Source organism: Parasteatoda tepidariorum, chromosome 8 (assembly GCF_982258835.1).
Source record: "Parasteatoda tepidariorum strain Cologne lab strain chromosome 8, Ptep-v5.0, whole genome shotgun sequence".
NCBI lineage: Eukaryota > Metazoa > Arthropoda > Arachnida > Araneae > Theridiidae > Parasteatoda > Parasteatoda tepidariorum.
Window position 1 is genome coordinate 11,311,577 of NC_141762.1, and position 24,543 is coordinate 11,336,119.

Sequence of the window (24,543 nt, forward strand, 5' to 3'; positions counted from 1 at the left end):
GTTCAGATTTTTTTCAAAATTTTTCCCTTCTGATTCTCGTATGATTTTATTTTTGAGATACATTTGTTGTTACCGAGTTAATTGAAGAAAAAGTGTGTTCTGTTTTTATTTGTCCCATTTTCAAATTTTGCTTGCTCTTAGCAGCATGTCTAAGTAAGAGACGATAAAAAAAAACATTGCTTGTTAGAAATAGTTTCTGAATCAGATTTAGAAGATCTTGATGTTTGTCAGTTTGAGCCTGATGAGTCAAGTGTTTTAATTGATACGAAAAACACTGATGAGCAGAACTTAGAAACTGTTATATCATTCTGTGTCAGCAGAATATTGTTTTTGGAAATAATATCGAAGAGGATAAAGTAAAAAATCAAGTCCTTGAATCAAATGCAGATAAAAAACGAAAAAGTAAAAAGCCCTATTATAAAATCGAAAAAAAAGGGGAATTTAATGAGCTGGCAAAATTACAAAATTGTCATGAATGCAGGATGCATTTTGAAAACCAGTCCTGTAAAATTTGTAGATTATTTCCTCAATATATAATCATTTCATACTTTAAGAAATTTAAACTATAAATATATTTCCCAAAATGATAGTTTACATTTCCATAGACACATAAATGAATGTACAGGATAGATATGTGCAGGAAGATATGAACTGAACATATGTACGGGAACAGTGCTACAGCTATCTCGGCCACTGTTAGTAAAAAAAATTCCCCATCAAATGCCAATGTTTCAGAAATGGGTCATCTTTTAAAACACAATTAGGTTTTCAGTTTTTTTTTATTTCATTGTCTTTAGATATATTTAGTAGAAAATTTATCAAAATTCAAGTTATTAAGTTTGTCGTTTCTTAATTCGGCCATTTAGACAGCTAAATTTATTACATAGCCATTTATAAATCCATTATTCAAAAAAGTATCAAGACAATAAAGGAAATTTAATTTTAAATATCAATTTCTGAATTCTAGATAAACTTAAAATATAGAATGGGTGTTACATTGCGTTATAATGACAAAAGCGGTATGAATTAATTCTTAGAGCAGCATTTATCTAATTTCCCTTTATGTATTTACCTGTTTTAAATTGCTTTGTGGCTCCTTGAAGTCTAACCACGCAAGTAAGGCCATATCCTCTACTCACAACAGCACCTGCAATCGAATATCGAATATGACATGTATGTATAGATATTATGTTTATATATATATAGATGACTTAACTTTTATATAAGTAATACGATTCAAATTTTATGAAAATTGAAGCAAGTAAATTTTATAAAAGTAGAAAGACACGAATCTTGTAAAAATAATAATAATCGAATTTTTTTTCTTCAAAAAAACTTGAATTTGGTTATTATGACTTGAAAGAATATATATATTGATTCTTATAATAATAATAATAATAACAGCAATGAAAAAACAGTAATAAAATTTTATACAAAAAAAAAAAAAAAAAGAATTCTTGAATCTTATAAAAATCGAAATATGACAATCTTATAAAATTAAGAAGACTTGACTCTTACAAAAATAATAATTAACAAACTGTATTTTTAAACAACTTCCATCACGATTATCCTATACTAGAAACAATAAAACCTACAAACAACGAAGAAATCTGTAATTTCATCCGAAACCTAAGAAACAATAAAGCTCCAGGTGAAGACGGAATCAAAAATATAATGATGAAACTGCTGCCATCAAACTATATTCAGAAGATCACGTATATCATCAATAGCTGCCTTGCATTAAATCACTACCCACAAATCAGGAAAAATGCACCAGTCATTATATTTCTCAGGAAAAACAAAAACCCAATTTGCCCTGAGAGTTACAGGCCAATCAGTCTACTAAATATAATTAGAAAAATCTATGAAAAAATAATTTACAACAGAATCAAGCCACTTTTAACAGCCCTTCCCGATGAACAATATGGATTCCGACAAAAACTAGATACAACCAAACAGCGAATAATAGATTACACCGGAAGAGCAATAGTAAGCAAAGAAACAATAGTATTCCCAATGATAAACAACTCAAAAGCATTTGACAAAGTGTGGCACACCGGTACAATATGCTAAAAACTTTTTAATTTCCTTCACTTTCTCCTACCTTGTCGAACATGGATTAGTGCTGTTACGGATCTAGTTACAAAACGTAGAAATCGACATGAAATCGTGCAACGAGGGGACTTACGTCTTCACCTCACTAGAAATGTTGGACCGAACGTTAAGAAACTGGCTTTGAACCATCAAGAATAGTCATCCCAATGACATACTTGATTTGTTGCGTTGATACTACTTTTTAGGGTAAACAAATTACTCTTGGGTGTTTTTTAATTATCTAATTGAGAACAAATGACTCTTTTTAAGCTTAGTTTTCTTTGTTGTATTTTTAATAACCGCATATTTATTTTTATTATGACAAATTATGGTTATTATGGTGATTACCCTCCGGGAGAAAAGTATCGAGATAACGTAATTTTGTTTTAAAAAAACAATCAAATTTAACTCTTAAAAATTGCTTAAAAATGTTGCTTCTTTTAATTCAGCACATCCCCTCCGTCCCCATGCTTTTAATAACTGGATTTTCACAAAGGGGGGTGTTGAAATGTTTTTTGCTCGTTAACGGGGCGGCAACGTTAAAAAGGTTGAGAATCTATGGGTTAGAGTCATGGATATTCTTTCCTTTTCTTCCTTGCTTTTTAATGTAGGTAACGTTGGCACACTTGATACGGTGCCCCTGAAAGAGGGGTCAACTCATCTGTCGGCCTGATACAATTATGTGGGTGGACCTTAAAAAAAATTCAAAAATCGAAACAATGATTAAAAGCTCTTTTTAAAATAAAGGTAGAAAATGGCACAATGAGTATCCAAAAATAATAAACCATAATTTAGCCAAACTAACTAAATTAGTTGCTCACTAGCTGAAAAAGAAAACTCCATCTAAGATCTAGCCTATAACTGATTCTGAAAAGTTCAAAGATAGGAAAGACTTACGGGTTAGGTGGATGCTTTACCTATATAAGGCATTTAAAGGAACTCGTAATTCAGAAAATATTTTCCAAAAGTAATCTTCAGAATTTTTTTTCTCTTCTTTTGCTCATGAGGACCAGGACTGAAAACGAGACGGAAAAGAGAAAAGGCTGGTAGCAAAACCATTTCAATTATAGCTAGTTTTTGGGAGGAGTTTACTTATTCATTTTTTCAAACTATTCAGCAATATCTACTTTATCTTGGAAAAAGAAGCAGTTTTATATGTATGTTAAAATTATGAAATAAATCTTGATAGTTACATATGTTTTATTTTTCTCGAAAAAAATGCTAGAATGAAAAGTTTTTCATACCAGTTTTTACTCGTTTCCGTCTTGTTGTATAAGGGCTTTCAGCCTTGATGAAGACAAGGTCTGTAAATAAATGTGCTGTTAAATGCATAGATGCCAACTTGCTCCGGACAGCAAATATATATTTTAAAGTGGTAGTTTATCAATTGCGATTCTTGGTTTAATAAATTCAATTTAGTAGATTTTTATCCACCCCTATTTCTAAATAATTCGTAGGCTTATATAATTCACCGCTTTATGACGCATATGCTATGCTATGCCCTTTAAAAAGCAAGCAAAAATAGTTAAATATTTGCAAAATTTACTTTGTAGTTATTTACCGCTTTTTTAATTATTTTGGCCAGTCCGGAGCAGTTGGCATCTCTGCACATAAATTATTAAGCATATTGAAACATTTCATTTCAAAAGAATAATAATTTCCCAGGGTACAGAAAATTTTACATCTAGGTATTTATATCAGATAAGATATAAACCTTTTGTAAAATATTAATATTTTGAAGTTTTTATCACTTCTTTCAGTGAAAATTGCAACTCAAATAAAGTTTACTTACCTGTAAGAGTTTTACAAAAATACTTTGGTCCTGTCCGCGAGGAATGTGGAATAAATGTCTAACTGAAAAAAAAAACATAGATAGACTAAGTAAAACGAATATTCCATGATCACTATTATATAAAATGATCAGATTTAAAGTCGCTGGTATTAGTTATTTTCTGCCGATTTTCAGTCGAGTGTGTATAAAATAAATTATTTATCAATCAAAATTTATTCATAAAATAAGATCTTATTTCCTTTATGCATCGATGACCATGCCTTTGAAGGAACTGCTTGTATAGCATGTTGGAAGTTGTATTTGATGTAGTCAACCATTTTTCTGCTTCCTATGGATGTGTTTTGAATTAGTGAGAAATTATTTTGGAATATAAGAATTATGGAACATTAGACAGATCATGGTTCATCCTAAATCTAACCTTAGCGCTATTTGAACTTCACAGTACATGCGCGAAAATTGGTTACCGTGTCCCTAAGGGGTAGAAGGCGTTAAGACTAAGGGGTAGAAGGCGTTATGCAAAGTTAAGGCAAACGTTGGTCGAATGAAAACGGTAGCTGGTAGAGACCAATTCCGCATCCGGCTTGCACCGATCACAGAGCTGACATAAAATATCCTTAATGATAGACGGATCATGGGTTGGAGTCTTCTGGCCATCGGGCTAACCATACTAGGTTTTCGTGGATTTCCTCTCCATATAACACAAAATGCGGGTTAGTTCTATCGATTCTCCATGAAGGTAAATTTCTCCTATTATTTGATCCCGAAGTTCCCTTTTTTTCCGGATTGGTTCCAAAATTACAAGGCTACGGAGTTGAACATTGGTAGTCGTAAACTCAAAATTAGGTCAGCTGTTCAACGACAGTTATAAAATAAAATAATGTGTAAATCTTTAAATATATTGTTAATTACAGCCACTTTAACTTCGGGCAGACAACTTTCTAAGCTTTCTGTAATTTTGTACAGTTCTTGCACATGCTTTTTTTTTCTATATATTATGGAAATACTTACCTCTACTGTCATAGCTTTGAATTTTTCATCACCTAAATCCTTTACTATTTGATTAGCTATTTTCTGGAGGAAAAAAAATACGCACTTTATTTAACACAATTGCAATTTTCATTAAAATAAATAAATAAAGATTCAATATTTAAGTTTATTTCATACTAGCCGCCTAAAGGCCTGGTTTCTTAGGACAGGACGCCGTCAGCTGGAAATCAGCGCGAACCTCTGATTGGTTCATTTGTGAGTTTGATAGTATACGTCATCGAACGCTCATCTTGAACTACAATTGCCGTCCAACTCAACTGCAGTTGGATTACAACGTGACGTTAACCACAGAAGCGATGGCGGACAACATCCAACAGCGCATTGAAATCAGCCAAGATTTTGATTTTGACATTAAACATAGCTTCTTCATTAAACATAGCACTCTTCATTTAGCTCAGCCATAATGTGTTTTTTCTTGGACAAAGTCATTATTTGTTCTCTAAAACACTGGTCGACAATAACAAAATCAATACAAATTCAAAATAAATATTTGTTTACGTTATTAACGCATGCGCAATGAGAGATAATGTCTGCGTTGGGCTGACTGCTCACGCTGAGCTAACAAAAAAGTATTTTTATGGCGTCAGCTCTACGTCAACTTTCCACTGACGCCCAAATAAGGCGCTAGTTCTAAGAAACCAGGCTTTGAGCTAACAAACCAGTATTTTGTTGGCGTCAACGGGACGTTGACGTCCCGCTGACGCCCAGATAAGGCGCTTGTCTTAAGAAACCAGACCTTAAGGCGGCCGGCTGTCCGCCACGCTAAAGGTCTTCACAAATAAAGTTTTTTAAAACATAGCAGGAAATCTGAAGATTAGTGGACAATTAAAGTGCTCCTGTCCTGCAATTTTGTCTTCATATCCAGTTCTGCTGCAGACAAAAGTTAAACTTTTCTCCACTTTGATAAATGTAAACTAATGTGAACCTTACAATGAAATTATTAATTCCTTCGTATATTATTGGTTTAAGTTGTCGAAAATTAATATTTCAATTGTAAGGTTCGCATTAGCACACATTTATAAGAGTGGAGAAAAGTATATGCATTTTTTAATAGTTTTTTGAATTCGGCTCTTTGAAGACGAAAAAGCATAGATTTTCTTACAAAATGACTGATAACTAAAAAACTAATCCAAATTTTTGAAAAAGAAAAAAAGTACTTCTTCATTATGTCAAAACACAATTATGTGCCGAGTTTCGTGCCTGGGCGAGGCTTCTGGGGCGATATACTGTGATTACAGACAGACACACACACAGCCGCGTTTATTATTATGTATAGATTCTGCATTTAGGAATTATTTTTTTAGTATTAGGGGGTCCGGAAAGTAATGTCGCTTCGGAGCATTAAATATTCGATGGTTTTAAAAACTAGTTAATTTTTTTCAGTCCATTTCGAGTGATTTTCGATCCGATATTGAAAGGTTGTTGCTTACGAGGGTGAATACATTACTGATTAAAAATAAGATCTTAATAACAAATATCAAACGACACAACTTAACGGGCCCCCTAACATAAGTGCTTAAATTAAAATCGTATTTTTTTAAATAGATACTACCTTATTTACTTTTTTTTTAATTTCCAGAAAAAATTAAATACAAAAAATAGATAAATGCAATCAAATCAAAATTATTTGTTTTAATATTTTTTCTGCATTTTATGTAATATATCATGTTGTATATAATTAAAGAATTACAAAATTTGAAAGTTTTTGTGTCCCGTACCCTTTGTTCAATTATCAGTCAAATGATTAACATTCAAAAATTGAACGAACAAATTTACTTCAGGATATAATTAAATTAGGCTATCAAAATACTTAGTAAATTATAACCATTGCAATTACATTGTTATTTACTTCTCTGGTCATCGAGGAAAATAATTCTTGGAATTATGATTTACATCAGCAATACCCATGTTGCATATGATATATAAATTAAATACAAACTTTTGGGAAATTGGTAAAGTCAATATGTTTAATACGTAAATTTTACTTAATATTGACGGAATGATTTTTCCTTTGAGATATTTAGTAAAAAAGTTTTGGTATATTTACGTAATATTAACGGAATGGATTTTACCAACTACCCTTCAGTATGATTGCTTACGTATATTTTAGGAAATATTGACAAAAGAATATTTATTTTTGCCTATGAAATTCCTCAAATAGCGAAGGCAGGGGTCACGTGCTTTACGTAACGGCTAAATACTGTTCCTTTCTTTGCCACCGTAGAACGTGTCTGGATGTAACAAGTAAGTCAAGATCATCTCAAATACTTTCGATTGCGATCTCCTCGTTCACATATTGTCGCTCTCGACGTGCGACCCTTGACTGTCATCTCGGAGATGAGCATAAATCAACCCCAGGGCAGTGAATATCGTTTTCGAATTGAGTATATAAGCTCAGGAATGATCGACAGTCGTCACTGGCTTCCTTTTGCTCTCTCAGCAATCGTCAGCCCTCAATTAACTCTCTGAAAATGAAGCTAGTAAGTATACTTCGTCCTCTGGTATCATTTCCTGTTCGTTTATTAAAACAATTTCCTTCATTTTCTTTGTTTTTTTTTTCAAAAATAGAGAAAAGTAGCGCAAGATTTTCACAAGTAGTACCTTTTCTTCGTAGTTTTTTCTATCACAGACATATTAATAACTTAAATAATTCTATGTGGGATCTCCAGTCATTTTGAAGTTCCTATTCGCTGGTAAAATTAAAGCAGAAGGATATAGCCATAAGCAAACTTGCAATACCCTTTTTACTATTTACATGTTTTTTTTATTAATCCTTTAACTCAGATGGGATACTGGTTTCCCTTTTCTAGACTTTTTCTGATGCTCTGATTACATGGAAAAATACAATTTAGCATTTTTAATACTGAAAAAGCAGTCTAATAGTTACTGAAAAAAATCTGTTATATTATCGCAACTGTATTTGTACTAAAATATAAAGTCCGAAAAAAGTAGCTTTTTTATTCATGTTCAAAAATTAATCAATAATTGATAGTGTAAATTGACGAAATTTCAATGATTTTTAGCTGTTTCTCTTAGATTTAAATAAGCGCAAATTTGAAATAAAAAATAATATTTGGAAGGGAGCTGTGTTTGGAAGATTTTATCTTTAACGCATAAAAAGACACCGGTGTCTCCTGCTGTAATATAATACTATAATATAATATAATAATATAATAATAATATAATACTATAAACCAATAATTAAATGCTAATTATAATTTGAAATAAATAATAATTGAAATGCTGAATATATTATTTTTCATTTACTTTGACCCAAAATAACATAAATAATGAAAAAAGTATGAAAAATATGCTTAATTAAAAATTCTGCTTCAAAGAGTACACTTTTTAAGACATTAATCATTTAAATTACTGCCAGCCTACGTCAGATTAATTCCTTTTTATTCAGAAGGTTTCTTCTACGGAGAACGGTGTTTGGTGATTTATATTCTCCTTTGGATTCTGCACCATTAAACTCCCAATTAATAATCTTCTTAATAATCTGATAAAATCGCAAATGTGATACCGGTTTTTTTGGGAAGTCGCTTTTCTCATCACCACTCTATGTGTGTAACATGCCTGCCAAGTTTGCTCTTTCCAAAAATGGATTTCACAAGTGGTAGGAAAACAGTTGCCGATCAGAAATCTTATTCAAAACTATATTTATGTATGGGCCAAGTTGAATTTCGCCAACGGTAGTTGTATTATGCCTATATATATTTTTTATAATTATTTAGATGTAGTGGTGATCAAACTCATTTATAATTTTTATTATAATTTAAAAAGTCAAACGAATAATATGACTTTCGCTACCACTATTAAATATGAAAATAGAATATTCCAGGAAAACAGGAAGAGTTGGCAGCTGCGTACTTGCAATAAAATTATTTTAAATAGGCTTTCGTCCCTGGATTAACGCATTGCATGTGGCAAGTATTCCAAAATATAATTCATAGCTGTTATTGATTCAAATTTTAAAAAAAAGTGATAGGCAAGATTTTTATAAAAGTTGTAACTACGGCTAAAACTTTAATTTTTAAAAAATTATAACGAGAGAATTAAAGTACTGATTACATATATACTGAATCATTTATGTTTGTGGTAATCGAATGGATAATTTACCGAATAGATAAGTGGAAATGAGGTAGTTTTGCTACCACTTTTCAAACTTTTGTATGGATTGCACAATTTTTAAAAATAAACTTGTTGTAATGTGACCCTCTTGCAATGCATTAAATTAGTTTGACCTACATTATATTTAAATATTTAAAAAATATATATAGTGGGGCCTGTTAGTTCTCTGAAAATGTGTTTAAGCTTTGACTAAATTTTAATGAAACACCATCTTTTAATCTCAATTGAAATAGCATTTCCACGTCACTTGCGCAGGACTAGTCTGTGTTTTTAATTTGATATATAAATAGTTTTAAACCTAAAAAAGAGATACCAATTTATAGCAGACAAAAGTGCCGCTATAAATTTTAAAGAATAAATAAAAAAATAGTTTGTTGAACCAGTTTTCATATTTTTGGATTTTAAGTGTTACATAGACTTGTCATTTCCCAAGCAATATATGGCAAACTTGTTGCTATTTTCCTATCTCCATATAGCATATTAAATTTATATATATTTTGTGTCATTTTATATTGAAATAAACACTTTTAACTAATGTATCAAATCATTATGTTTCAAATTAACAGTGTATCAAATCATTGTTTTTAGGTCGTTAGTCTTCTAACGTTGTTGGTCGTCTCCAATATTGGAGCTCAACGGATCAAAGGTGGAGGAGGATTGTTAACGGTGAGAACGATTATTTGCTGATCACATATTTTTCATAAACCACTAAATGTTTCAAGAAAGCAATTTTGTTGAAACAACTCGGTCAATATGCATTTTGTAAAAAAGCATAAATTGTATCGGGTATTTCTCATGTCAATTGTGAAAAACACGTATAGTACCTATCTAGAAACAATACTATGGATTAGTTTAATGCTAAAATTGATTTTTTAAAAATAGTAGCGTATATTATATAATACTAAGAGCTTTGAATGATAAATCAATAAAAAATATTACCATTAACACTGATACCGATAAAAAGTTTAATATGTTGTTTTGTGGTTATAAAAAAGTTTTTTTTATTAGTGTTCAAATTATTTCAAAATTTCGAAGTTTCTGAAGTCTATTTCAGAAAACAAATAAATGAAATGAAATAAATAAAATTTAACATAAAAAAAGCTAGTGTAAGACATTACTTGTAATCAAGATTTGTTAATCTTTTTAAATAAATTAAAATAACATGACTATATCTCACGATTTTTTCCTATACTTAAACACTTCATAGTGCAAATTTTTATTTAAATTTACCAAAGTTTGTGTTTTGAATAATGCAAAACCAGATTCGTTATTTACTGGACAAAAATGAATTCCTAACATTTGCAGAAAAAATTTCGTTTAAGTAAATTCACACGTTACTAATTATCGGAATACAAAAAAAAGAAACAAAAGGAAAATAGAATAAATTTATGGACGAAAATTGAATTACAGCCTCTAATTGTAGCCTCTATCAACTATAAATGTATAGTTATTTTAAATATATTTAAAAAAAATTAAAAATATAAATAAATTATTTTCTTATTCTAAACTTAAAGGTATAAAGTTTTCCTCTTTTTGAATTTATTCTCAATTTTAAATAAATAAGAATAATTTTATTCGTAAAAACTATTAGAAAATATTTTGGAATAAAATATAAAATTATGATTAATACCGAAAAATGCAAATTTCTTTAAACTGAGCGTACATAGTGCCATCTATTTGGCAAAATTGGAACTTCTGTTTAAATCTTCTTAAAACAAATCGCAGTTATTATTGTAAAAAAAAAAAGACTGCTGCAGCCTTCGTTCTTTTATTCATTCTTAATAAGTCTTTGTTATTTATAAAATATGATATTTCTTAAAATGACTGGAACTTGAGTCGTCTCAAGTTTTAAATAATAAATACTGAAGCTAAATTGTAGATGATAAATAAATATTTATTATACCAATATGGCAAAAGAAAGCTTAAAGCACTTAATTACACTTACAAATATCAATTAATTAATTAGATGAATATATTTACAATTAAATTTGCATTTTCTTCAGAAGAATCTTGAAAATATTTTATTTTTTTAGAGTCCTCGTGTTTTTGGAGGTAAAGTTGGTGAGTACAACTTTTTATATATTAATTTATTTTCTTTTTATGTAAAACGTAACCATTATTTTAAAAAGTAAGATCAAACGAAGACTGGCAAATCACAAAATCAAATCATAATTATTTGTTTCTTTCCTTAAGTTTGAGATTCTCTTAATAAATTAATTAATATCTGAAAAACAACCGTCTTAAAAGTGACAATTTATTCGCATTTTGTCAAAATATTTAACAGAAATAGTTTATGAAAAAGTAAATGAGAAATAGTAAATTAATTTATATTTGACATTTAATTAATATAAATTCAACCAGCCCCATGCGAGTTTATATGTTTGCTTTTTGTAGTTAATTGTAATAAAATATTGAATTAAATGTTACATTGTTTTAGTGCTGATCATTAGAGACATTATCGTGATAGACCGAAATCAGGAGAATGTCGACTTTCACCAGTGAATGTCAACAATCACATAATCGCTTTGGTGAATGTCCGAAATAAATGTTATATCCGATTTGATATTAAATTATTCGTTGATATTAAAACATTGATTCAATATTTTAATATCTGCTGAGGATAGATTAGGAGAAACATCAGTGCTCCGAGAATAGGAGAAATGTATACCGGGAAGTGGCACTAAGCCAGAAAATTACTCAGTGTAGGGTATACCGGGCAACGACGCTTAACTAGACCTAGTATATATTTTGGACATTTACCAAAGCGACTATGTGATTATCAACATTCACCGGTGGAAGTCATCAACAACCAATTTAGGTCATTCACAGTAACGTAGATATTTCAGATTCAGTGTTTAGTTCTAAATATATGACATACTTAGTTTATTATAATCTACTAATCACTTGAAAATTTTAAATCATAGCATTTCCTTCAGTTTAAAGCACTTAAATGATTTATTTATATCTTTACAATTAATTTTGAAGTTTAATCTTTAAATTGATTATGAACTTGGGCAATTATTATTTATGCTTGATAACAATATTTCAAGTCTATTAAATTTTCATCTTTAAAAATATGTATACAAGATTTCAAAAAATCCTTGTGTTAGAATGTAAAGTTTTAAATTGCTTTAATCAGTTTTAATTAATAGTCTCATAAATATTAGAGAAAACAACGGCCATGAAGAAAATGTACTTAAAATAATAAAATGACGGTTATTCTTGATATTTGACCAATACAAAAAAATTATCGTCTTAAAGTTAATTTTCATGAATTTTATAGTTGTCGCTCTTTTAATTTCATTTTAAGGTGTATAACCTGCAATTAAATGTAATTATAATGTTTTCGTGATGGAAACCTTTCTTGTAAAATTAGTTCAAGTTTTTGTTTCATTACGGTGGATATTTAATCATATTCATTTTCATTATAGTGGATATTTTTTATAGTAACAAATACTCTAAAACCTATAGCTTATTACTTGGGATCGACGAAGATCTTTTAGTTTTTTTCTTTTTTAATGCTAATTTTGGTGGCTTTTTGTATTTTAACATTTCGGATTTTGATTTTAGGAGGAGGGGGAGGTGTACATCATACAGCTGTAGTTCAAGATCCCCTTTCAGGTGCTCCAGTTGTCGTGTCTAAAGTGTCTCCTATCGGAGGAGTTAAAGGGGGTGGATTAGGAGCTGGTTCTGTTCAACTTTCAGTTGGAGATGGTCTTTTCGGAAACAGAGGACTGTACCGAGTTGGTCAATCTCAAATTCCTTATGGACTCTTAGGCATGGACTACGGATCATATCCCGCTTCTTTACTCACTGCTCCTAGGTCACTTAGGAGAAAAACAATTGTGTCTGATAACTTGTCTGGACTCAGACCAGTTGGATTTGGACGTCGTCTTGCAGGACCCTCTAAAATTGGTGGTGGTGGAGCACTACACCACACTGCTGTAGTTCAAGATCCCCTTTCAGGTTCTCCAGTTGTCGTATCTAAGCTGAATCCTATCGGAGGAGTAAAAGGAGGTGGACTAGGAGCTGGCTCTGTTCAACTTTCCGTTGGAGATGGTCTTTTTGGAAATAGAGGACTCTACCGAGTTGGTCAATCTCAAATTCCTTATGGACTTTTAGGCATGGATTATGGCTCTTATCCTACTTCCCTTCTCACTGGCCGAAGAGGACTTGGAAAAACGATTTTGTCTGACAATTTGTCTGGTCTTAGACCAGTTGGTTTCGGAGGTAAACTCGGAGGTGGGGGAGCTGTACATCATACCGCTGTAGTGCAAGACCCTCTTTCAGGTGCTCCCGTCGTCGTTTCAAAGGTGTCTCCAATAGGAGGAGTTAAAGGTGGTGGACTAGGAGCTGGTTCTGTTCAACTTTCAGTTGGAGATGGTCTTTTTGGAAACAGAGGACTCTACCGAGTTGGTCAATCTCAAATACCTTTTGGACTTTTAGGTATGGATTACGGATCTTATCCTACTTCCCTTCTCACTGGCCGAAGAGGACTTGGCAAAACAATTTTGTCTGATAATTTGTCTGGTCTTAGACCAGTTGGTTTTGGAGGTAAACTCGGTGGTGGGGGAGCTGTACATCATACCGCTGTAGTGCAAGACCCTCTTTCAGGTGCTCCCGTCGTCGTTTCAAAGGTGTCTCCAATTGGAGGAGTTAAAGGTGGTGGACTAGGAGCTGGTTCAGTTCAACTTTCAGTTGGAGATGGTCTTTTTGGAAACAGAGGTCTGTACCGAGTAGGTCAATCTCAAGTACCTTTTGGACTTTTAGGTATGGATTACGGATCTTATCCTACTTCCTTTCTCACTGGCCGAAGAGGACTGGGCAAAACAATTTTGTCTGATAATTTGTCCGGACTTAGACCAGTTGGTTATGGGGGCAAAATTGGAGGTGTTGCCACTGGCGGATTGGCTGGGATTGGTGCCACGCAAACCACCATTGTGCAAGAAGAAGACCCATTTACAGGAGCTGTCACAACAAGCCAAATATCCCAAGTCGCCCAAGACCCAATCGAAACTGCAATCCAAGAAACTCTTGCAGATGCTGCCCTCAGCCAAAGCGTGCAAAGTTTGGTAGATCCTCTTGGAAGTGGTCAAACTCAAGTATCTGTCGATGACTTCGGTGGTGTCACTCAAGTTAAAGAAACAATTGTTTCAGATCCTCTTACTGGAGAATTAAACAAAGTAACCGAAGTGACCAAGAGTGGAGGAGGTCTCGCTCAACAAAACATAGCTGATGCCATCGTTCAGGAAAATATTGCTTCCGGTCTTGGAAGGGCAAATCTTGGAGCATATTTGCCACGATTGTCATTTTTATCCCAATACCCTTACGATTTTTCCGATGCTGGAGCTTTGAGATCAATTGTTTCCAGGCCTCTTATTCAGCAACAACAAGAAGTGGAACAAATTTTAGTGAAATAAAAAGCAACGAACTATGAAATAATTTTTGGTGTAATATACTTCATTTTAGAATAAATGGGCAGTCAATATTATGTGATCTACGTTAATACATATTTTTTTGTGTTGTTTTTATTATACGTTGTACAAGTCACGCATAGCAATAAATATTTATTTACTTAGTTCTTGATTGCTTATTGATAAAATGTATATTTCCCACTAAAAAAACCTTTTTTGAAAAAAGAAGCATGCGTTGTAAGATTTGTAGAATTTTAAAGTTTAAACTTCAAGTACTCCTTTCCGCTTTCTATTAATTTAAAACTTTATATTACCACCCTGAAAAATCAGAAATAAACTGAACAACGGAAAAGTGGATGAAAAAGATTTTTTTGAAACAAGAATGAGTTTAATAATGAAAACTTTGATCTTTTCACGATTCTATGGTAATATAATATCTTTTCGAAATATATACATGAACATTTGGGCAAAATTGTAATGATGTTTCCTTGTTAGTGTTTATTTCCCCTTTTAATTACACTGAAATAACTGTTTTCTTTTATAATATAGAAAATCTTGTATGGAGGAGTTCGAATAAAGATTGGGCTAACACTAATAGAATTAATGATCAGCTAATAAAATACCGCAATTCTGGTAGATTGTTGCATTCTTCATTTTATAGTGGATATTCGGTAAATTATTGCTTGCTAATAGTTTACCGTAATTTTGGTGGAGTATAGCATTCTTCCTTACTGTTAAGATATGATTGCAACTAACACCCAAAATAAACTATAAGGTATTTAGCACATATTTTTCACAAGGTTCTCAATAATTTAAATAATAGTGTTTAGTGATTAAAGCAGAAACCTTAATGCGTTTTTGACATATGAAAAAATTGAAATTTTGAAGTTTTAAGAAATTTATTCAAAAATATTAAAATAAAAAAATTTCATTCTTCATTTTCAATGCTTTAGATTACTTTTTTTTTATTTTATGTGAAGAATGAAATTTTTTCACTGTTTCACCAATCACAGCCTTAAAATTAGGTTTTATTAGCTTTTAGTCTTTTTGTTTTTTGGTGTATGTATAAATCAAATAAAATAAGCAAAATTATGGTTATAACTAAATTGAATTCAACTAAAAAGTATATGTTTTATTTGAAGCTAATGACATCTCGCAATACAACAGACATTTTATCGAAATGAGGACAATTTTTCTTAATGTTCAAGTTCATTGATTAGTATGAATACTTCACAGATAGAAATATACAGCTACATCTATTTTTCCGAATCGTGTGACAAATTGTTTGATTTTATTCCTGTGGTTTTGGCAGTCTTTGAAGCACACCTTTCTTTCCATCGAGTAAAACAGAGTCACCTGAAAATTGAAACATACATTATATTTTAATGTAATTCAAACCTGTTTTTTTACTCAATTCACCAGGTATTTAATTATCGCAATTAATTGCACTAAAACACCTTTTCAATTGAATTTATTCGAATAAATTCATGACATCTACTATGATGTGAGCAAATACCAATAACATAACGAACCATTTCGCAGCGCAACACGAAAATAATTACAGGAAAACTGGAAATTGTTTTTAAAAGCGACAAATACCACGACGAATCAATTATTCAAAAAATATGTAGATAAACTCTCATTATGTTTATAGATATAAAAAATTTTAGAAAATTAATTGTTGTTTTAATACTAATTTGTAATATATTTTTCAAAGGCCATGAGTTGGGAGGTATGCAGTTATTTTGTTCTGACAATTTTAAAAAGTGAGCGTAGCTGTCTTTGTTCTATATATTTTACCGTTTAATTGGTTGCCAATTTAATAAGTCTTTTGCAGAAAGCGAAGCAACTGCTTCCCTGCAACCGCTTTTGGAGACTAGAAAAGCAGGCCGAATGTCAAGACAAGGGAGTAGACGCACAATAACGGCCGATGAAGACGGGTATTTAGTGCTGACGGCTCAGAGACACTAAAATATGAATGCCACTCTTCTGCAACGATACCTTCACTCAGCTAGTGGCCTCAGAGTTTCGACACAAAAACTGTCCGAAACGACCTTCAAGCTATGGTTCTGCATGCTCGCCGAACGATGATGTGTGTCATGTTAATAACAGCAATTGGAGCTTCTTGTTAATGGACGACAATTGCAGGCCACATCGTGAACGATTTCCTTTTGGAGGAAGGAATTAAACCAATGGACTGGCGCCAGCGTGTTCTCCTGAGATGAACCCAATCGAGCATGTTTGCGAAATACAGGCAGATGAAATGCAGATGTCTGCCTAACATCCAACGAACTGTCCAATAACCGGCAAGAGCTCTTCTGGAGGAGTGGGGCAGAATACCCCAGCAATTCATTAATAACCTCATTGACTCGATGAATCAAATGTGTTCAACGTTGCTGGCAGTCCGGGGAAACCACCTCCAGCTAAAAACGATGTTCCTCTAACTATTCTATTCTATTCAATTCTATTCTATTCACTCTTTTGGGAGGCATGGAATATTTTCTGTAGACTTTTTAGTTGAAGAAAAGTTTTAGGAGAGGTCAGATAAGGAAACACGAAAAATTATCAAAACACGAAATTTAACAAAGCATATAATTAGATTAAGATTATTGTTTGCACTCTAAAGTAACGTGCATTATTTGACTGATGAACAATGAACTGAAAAAACGGGACTACACCTAAATTTGTAATCTAATGATCGAATCTTCAAGTTTTAGGACACATTCTTAATGGTTCGAAGGGGTGACCTAAAATAAGCTAATTATTTAGTGCAGATGATATTTTAAGTTATGAAATTAGACACAAAAACGTACTTTTTCAGAATAAACGTAACTTTTTCCGACGGATTTGGATTTCTGACACCCAAAATATAGGGTGTAATTTAGTTAGAAGAAAATTAGATAAATCTGGGAAATATGGTCCCAATAATTTGGTCGGGAGAGCGGTCCAGAATTTTGATCTCTTAATATTATTTTCACTTTTTACATATTTCGCTAGAATATCGAAAACTTTTTAAATGAATCTTAAAATATTCGTCCACATTTATAAAATTTGTCTATAAAAAGGTAATTCCATGCAAAAATAACCTTTATTAAATATTTATTATTTTTTATTGTATTTAATAATAGTTGAAAAAACTTTAATTTGTAGGATATAAAATTTTTACATCATTTTAAAAACTTAATTTACTTGTCAAAATATAAAATTTACGCGAAATTTGTCAAATGATTCCTGAGAAATCAAATTAATAAATATCCGATTTTTTTGAAATTCAATTTTTTATCCGATTTTTTTATCCGATTATCCGAGTATTATTCATCCGATTTTGCTCAAATTTTGTATTTTACCATGCAAAATTATATTCTTTAAAATGATTTAAAAATTTGTATACCTTACAATTAAAATTTTCTTCGACTATTAGTAAATAAAATATTGAAAAATAATAAATGTTTATTGAAAGTTATTTTTTGCTTGAAATTATCTTTTGATAAACAAATCGAGTTTTCAAATCGTTTAACAAGTTTTCGAGTTGTAGCGAAATACCCAAAAAGTAAAATTAACATTAATGGGTCCAAATTTTGTAACTCTCTCCTGAATAAAGTATTGGGACCATATTTCAAATAGAGCAGCTACCTCCAATAACTTGGGAAATCAGAAATATGAATCCAAAAAAGGGTATTTTTATTCAGAGAAAGTACGTTTTCGTCTGATTTCGTAACTTAAAATATCGTCTGCACTTATTAATTGGCCTATTTGAGGTCACTCCCTCTATCCTTTAAGATTGAATCCTAGAACACGAAGATCCGATCAAGAAGATCGAGATCAAAAGTTATTCAGGGTGGTTCATTTTTTAGCACTGTAGGTACACTATGAGAAAATCACCTTTCATTTTCATACAAAAAAGGAAATTACTTCCCAAACACCAGAATACATTGAATAAAAAAGTCAGAATTTCTTTTTTTCATAAAAAATGATTAAAAAAACACAAAGTTTAATATTCAACATTAATGTTTAAGGAATTTTTTTGTTACCTTGCATTGTTAACCCTTTCGCGCCGACTGTCACAAATATGTGACAGCATAAATCCGTATCAATCAGGGTAAAAATATAAAACTGGTAATCAAAGTATTTCTTTAGCAGTTTATTTGTGGGCGGAGTTATAATTGTTTGATTTATTTAATTCACCACTACTTTGTTCAAAATAAAACTATTTAGTTATACTTTGAATTAACATTGGTTATATATCCGATTAATCTAACAATAATTAAAGTAAAAGCAAAGTAAGTCTGTCAAATTAGCAACGACTACATTTAAGTTACCGTTTTTTATTTAATTACAACTTGATTCTGATTTTGTACGAATGCATTTCTGAATCACCCGTCCCCATGCAAAGGGTTAAATCAGCCACATATTCAGCTAAATCAGTAGATTATTCAACTGCATCTACCTAAACAATCATAATCGTATAAGATAGGTAATAAATTTATTAATTAAGGAGTTTAATGGAATTAATGGAAATTTATTCCAAAAGTTTTATCGAGTGGTCCAGAAAATTCGCGCAGGATTTCGATGGATGGAGTTCCCAAAGATCATCCAAAAATATCCAACTGGTAGCTCATCACAGCAATTTGAAGCAGTTCACTCTAGCTACCATTATAATATTCATCTAGCAAGACGAACTTCAATATATGCATCAAGTTATTAAATTTTTGAAGAGATCAGGAAAACTAAATGATCCATTTTTAAAAATAAGAAATGTATTTTATATTGTAAATTTTGCTACCACTTGAATAATTTTAGCGGATGTTTAGGAGCTCCACCTATCAATCGGTTTGAACTTTTTGGATGACCTAATATTTCGCTTGAAAATTGTTAATACCATTACATTGCATTAAGCATAGGTGTTGTTATAAGAAATGGCATTATTTTTGCCAGATTCTCTCTTTTATGTTAGAATTATAAACAGAAACATCTAATTGAAATTTCCTCTAAAGAAAATATACTTTTTTGTACTGTAGAATATTTTTGTAACACTAACGGGTTCCTTTCCACGCTAGTGAGCTTTTGTAACACTACTAGCCGGCAGCCAACTCTCTAACTGCTTCGATGTTTCTTTTCAGATTGCATCGATCACACTTTTTGCCTTATTCTCGTTTACTATCCCAGATTTTATACTTTAACTTTTTGCTCTCAAGTATCCTTCAACACTTAAAAAATGGACACAACCCCTATATATTTACAAAATAAAACTCTAAGTCTAAAAATTTAAAAGGTTAAATACTGTGTCTAAAACTTTTCAAGCTAAAACTCTGTGTCTGAAAATTTACATGGTTAAATTCTCGGACCGGACAAGGCTGACTAAACCTTTTATCCCTTCAGCGGGTTGATAAGATGAGTACCAAAAAGCTGGGATGGGCATAGTAGGCCTTGGTCCTCCATGGACATTGATTATAGTTTAATTTAGTTTAGCTTTCATCAAATAAAATGGTTACAAAACATTAAGATGCAAAAAACTTAAATACTTTGATTAAGAAGTATTTTAAAGGGTAGTATATTTTATCTTTTACATTGATATTAGAAGATATGCTAGATGTTTGCTATGTCTCATCCACCTTTGGAAATGCCAGAGTAATCCGTTTCAGATCGTAAATTGATCAGAAATGAATTGGTACGTAAAATCAAAATAATCATATAAGAAAAACCACAAAAAATCAAAGTATTAAAGTCGACTGAAATATTATTTTAAAAAAAACAACAATAAAATATGACTTTGTATTTAATTGCTCCAAAACTAATCAGAAATTTAGTTTAAATGAATTTGAACTTCCAATAACTTGCCAATCTTCAATTTCGTTTACTCATCATGGAGATTTTCCGAACCATAGGCAGACTATACTCAGTTGCAAGTTTAGAAAAAAATCATTATCATTATGGAAAGAGCTTGTTTGCATAAAAGAGCACGCAAAGCTTCAACGCGAAAGTATATTAACATCGCCAACTCTTGAAACGACATTGTACAGCTTTCTTTTTGCTTTCTTTCTTATTAACAGCAATATTCAATTATTTTATATTTTTTATTTCATTGCCCTCATTGAACAGCCGACCCAATTTTTTGAGTTTACGACTACTTATGTTCACCTACGTAGCCTTGTAATTTTGAACTCGGTCTAGAAGACAAGGGAACTCCTGGATCAAGTATTGGGAGACATTAGCCATCGTGGAGGACTTTTTGATGGCACTTACCCGCATTGGCGGTACATGGAGAGGCCACGAGAAACTCCCACGGTTTGCCGGACCGCAAAGAGACTCTAACACATGACCCGTTTACCACTGAGGATATTTCACGTCATCACTGTGGTTGTGCAAGCCGGGTGCTGATTGATATTGATCACAGGGATTCGAACCCGGTTCACCTCATTGGAGGGCTACCTCTCTGTCCCCTGAGCCATCGAGGCTCACGATAATCAATTAAGAAGTAATAAGAACTATAATCTGTTGCAAGTTAAAAAAAAAACTATAGTCCCTATGGTGAGTGCCTATTTGTATCTAAGTGCGTGCCAAATGGATGCCAAGCTCCCAGCGAGAGGTATATCAATCGCCAACTCTTGTAACGACGTTGCACAGTCTTCTTTTTGCTTGCTTTCTTATAAATAATTATAACAGTTATTAGCAATAATAATCAATTAACAGGTAATAAGAATTAATAATAATGATATCTACAAATCGCAACAAATATACGTCTTTCTGTTTCGAGAAACTGATGAAAGAAATATAAATATTGTTTCTTGTTGACGATTTTCTTCTACAACGAAACAGAAGTAAAAATTCTAGATCTCGCACTTGATTTGTTAAGAGCATGTCGACATAAGACGCTCCATTTTTAGCTGTTTCATCGAATTCAATGCTCTTGCTACGTCATATAACTGTTTCTTTTCCAAGAGCGAATGTTCGCCTTATTTATCTAAATATGCCCGCAAGTCTAGGATTACAGGAAGGCTACGAAACTGCAATCTTCTTTTTTTAACACGTTCACGCCGGGAAAAGTGAAAATACTGGTTCGGGAAAAGAGAAATTACTGGAAAAAGAACTATTTCAATATTAGATAATATTCGGGAGGAATAAATCTATTCTCAACAATAACAATTCACTGTAAGGAAATTTATCACGGCGAAGAAGCAATTCAATATAAAAATTGCATCCGTTAAAAACAATTGGTAGTTATGGATTTTTATTATTCCCGGAAAAAAAAACTAAGAAATGAAATTTATCGTTACCAGTTTTTACTCCGATGCACTGCCAAGATGAGACAATCTAGCGTGACCCATCGGTGGATCACCCCGGCTTGAACGTGTTAAAAACAATTCTATGAAAAGATAGCACGAAATAAATTTCTGACAGACGTGTTTAACTTTTAAAAGCTTTTATATTGTTTTTGAAAGTATATTTGTATAATTTGCCAACTAAATAAAACGGAACTGTGTGGAGTCGCAGATGATTACTTAAATTCTATATAGCAATGGTCTATTCTTAACTCCGTAACTTGCTTGCAACTGTTTTGTTGACATAATCTGTAGCAAGGAGTTTCCTCGCATCCTGGCGTAGGGTCCGCAGCAAAAGTTTTTAATAGTCAGCAGAAACGATTTTTGTGTAAACTATAAATAAACGTTTACTGCAACCTTGAGTTGTTATTTCAGCAATCCGTTGTGCAGGGTTACCCCAGGATATTAAGAATGCAAAACGTGGTGACATACAGTAGATTAAAATTAGGATTGTTGTTTTTCAATTTACTATTGTAAGTTAGAGCATGGAATGTTGTTGCTTTAGACATGAAGATTTTGAAGTATAAGTTTTGGTGGTAGTTACTATAGAATAATTAAAGCGATAAGGAGTAAACAAAAATGAATTGAGACCACCACTTTCTGCATTTTTAATCACCAGTGGCATCCCAGATAGAGGAGTAATACGGACAATTAGCATCCGCAAAAAAATATAATTACACCTTTTTGGGAAACCACGAATTATTTCTGGAAACTTGTATTGATCCAAAACTGGGAAAGGTTTCTTACGTCGATTTGCCCTGGAAAAATCCTCCAAGAATATAGTAAAGCATTTCGCAATGATAGTTATAAAAAATGTTTGTTAAAACATTCCCTAATAAATAGAGTCTCTAAAGTTTAGTCAGGAGATTGGTTCAATTTAGGACTCTTCATGTTGATTTTACTTTTCGCGTATTTCGCCAAATGTCAAAACATTTTTAAGCGAGTTAAGAAATTTTCAAACACAGTTATGATGTTCGTTTATCAAAAGATAATTCCATGCAAAATAAAACTTTCAGTAAATATTCATTATTTTTTATTATGTTTCATTAGTTTATTTAATATTAGACGAAAAAATTTTTAATTGTAAAGTATAAAAATTTTACATCACTTTAAGCAATGTAATTTTGTATGGATTCAAAGTTTGAGTAAAATAGGTCGAATAGTTCCTGATAAATTGATCTTTAACAATACGACTTTTTCAAAATTCAATTTCTCATAAATTATTCGACCAATTTTAACTCATATTTTGTATATTTCCATTTAAAATTACATCTTTTAAATTGATCTGAAAAGTTGCGCACTTTTGACTATTATGAAACAGAATAAAAAAATTATAAATATATACTAAAAGTTATATTACGTATAGAATTATCTCTGGATGAATAAATGTTATTATTGTTTACAAACCTTTTTAATTTGCTTCAAATTTTTTCGAGATATGGCGTAATATGTAAAAAATAAAATTAACATTAAGGGGTCAAAACCTTAGACCGCTTTAATGACCAAACTATTTGAACCATTTTTCCTAAATTGCGACCACAGCCTATATATAGAGGGGGGGGGGTCAGAAATCTGATTTCGTCGAAAAAAAGGTATGTTTATTCAGGGAAAGTACATTCGTAACTTAAAATATCGTCTGCACATATTAATTAGCATATTTAAAGTCATCCCCTCGAACCATTAAGATTACGTCCTAGTAAATAAGGGTGGTCCAATTTTTACTTTCCGCAATGTACATTTGTGACTACCAATATCAATATGGTATCCTGTTAAATCTTCCCAATTGATAAATAAGGGGAGAAACATATATTAAAACCCCTTCGGGACGGTGATTCAGAAAAGCATTCGTACAAAATCAGAATCAAGTTGCAATTAAATAAAAAACGGTAACTTAAATGTAGTCATTACTAATTTGACAGACTTACTTTGCTTTTATTTTAATTATTGTTAGTTTAATCATATATATAATCAATGTTAATTCAAAGTATAACTAAATAGTTTTATTTTGAACAAAGTAATGGTGAATTAAATAAATCAAAAAATTATAACTCCGCCCACAAATAAACTGCTAAAGAAATACTTTGATTACCAGTTTTATCTTCTTACCCTGATTGATACGGTTTTTTGCTGTCACGTATTTGTGACAGTCGGCGCGAAAGGGTTAATATACGTCCCAGAACATTACAAGTTCGTACCGCCGGGTACTCAGATACTTATGACCGGATAGTGTTTCATGTTAACTAACTCAACCGGATTTCCGGAAGATTTTGTTTTTAAAATAAATGTAGTGGGAAAATTTATACATTCAAAATTTATGAAAGAATAAACGTGATTTAAAATGGTTTTGACTACCAATACTCTGAAATTATTTAAGCATACATTAGATCTACTAGAAAGCTTCGTCTGCGAAAGTACCAAAGATGTCAACATGCCTCGCTTTGTAAAAATATATTTTCTGGTGATGATGAAATTTGTGCTATTTTTAGTTTGCGATTTCTTTTATTTTAAGCAATTTTTCTACCACTACTTATTAAAAATTCAATGTAATACTACATGAAATGCAGCTGTCAAGCAGATACCCACTTTAATGCTGCATAAATCAAAATGTTTGTAATTCAACCTGTAAATTATTTCATGATGTATGGGTTAGGGGCCGATACGCGGCCCAGGCACCCAGTTTTTTGTTAAATAAAACGTAAAAGCAAGCAGATACCTTGTGGGGACATATTTAATAAATAGCAGC

The 24,543-nt window shown here is 31.7% G+C and overlaps 1 protein-coding gene across 1 annotated transcript; it reads left to right on the forward strand.

The window, feature by feature from the left end:
- The first annotated feature begins 7,278 nt into the window (after positions 1 to 7,278).
- Positions 7,279 to 14,645, forward strand: LOC139424786 (uncharacterized). The gene is made up of 4 exons (XM_043048083.3): positions 7,279 to 7,413; positions 9,656 to 9,733; positions 11,101 to 11,128; positions 12,638 to 14,645. Exons 1-4 carry the CDS (start codon positions 7,405 to 7,407, stop codon positions 14,485 to 14,487), a joined length of 1,965 nt encoding a protein of 654 aa, XP_042904017.2. The 5' UTR covers positions 7,279 to 7,404; the 3' UTR covers positions 14,488 to 14,645.
- Positions 14,646 to 24,543: the final 9,898 nt, after the last annotated feature.

Bases quoted from the DNA above. Each gene is read 5' to 3' on its own strand.
- LOC139424786 (XM_043048083.3), top strand. The intron at 9,734-11,100 runs GTGAGAACGATT...TTATTTTTTTAG, and splicing joins GTGGAGGAGGATTGTTAACG to AGTCCTCGTGTTTTTGGAGG. The intron at 11,129-12,637 runs GTGAGTACAACT...TTTTGATTTTAG, and splicing joins TGTTTTTGGAGGTAAAGTTG to GAGGAGGGGGAGGTGTACAT.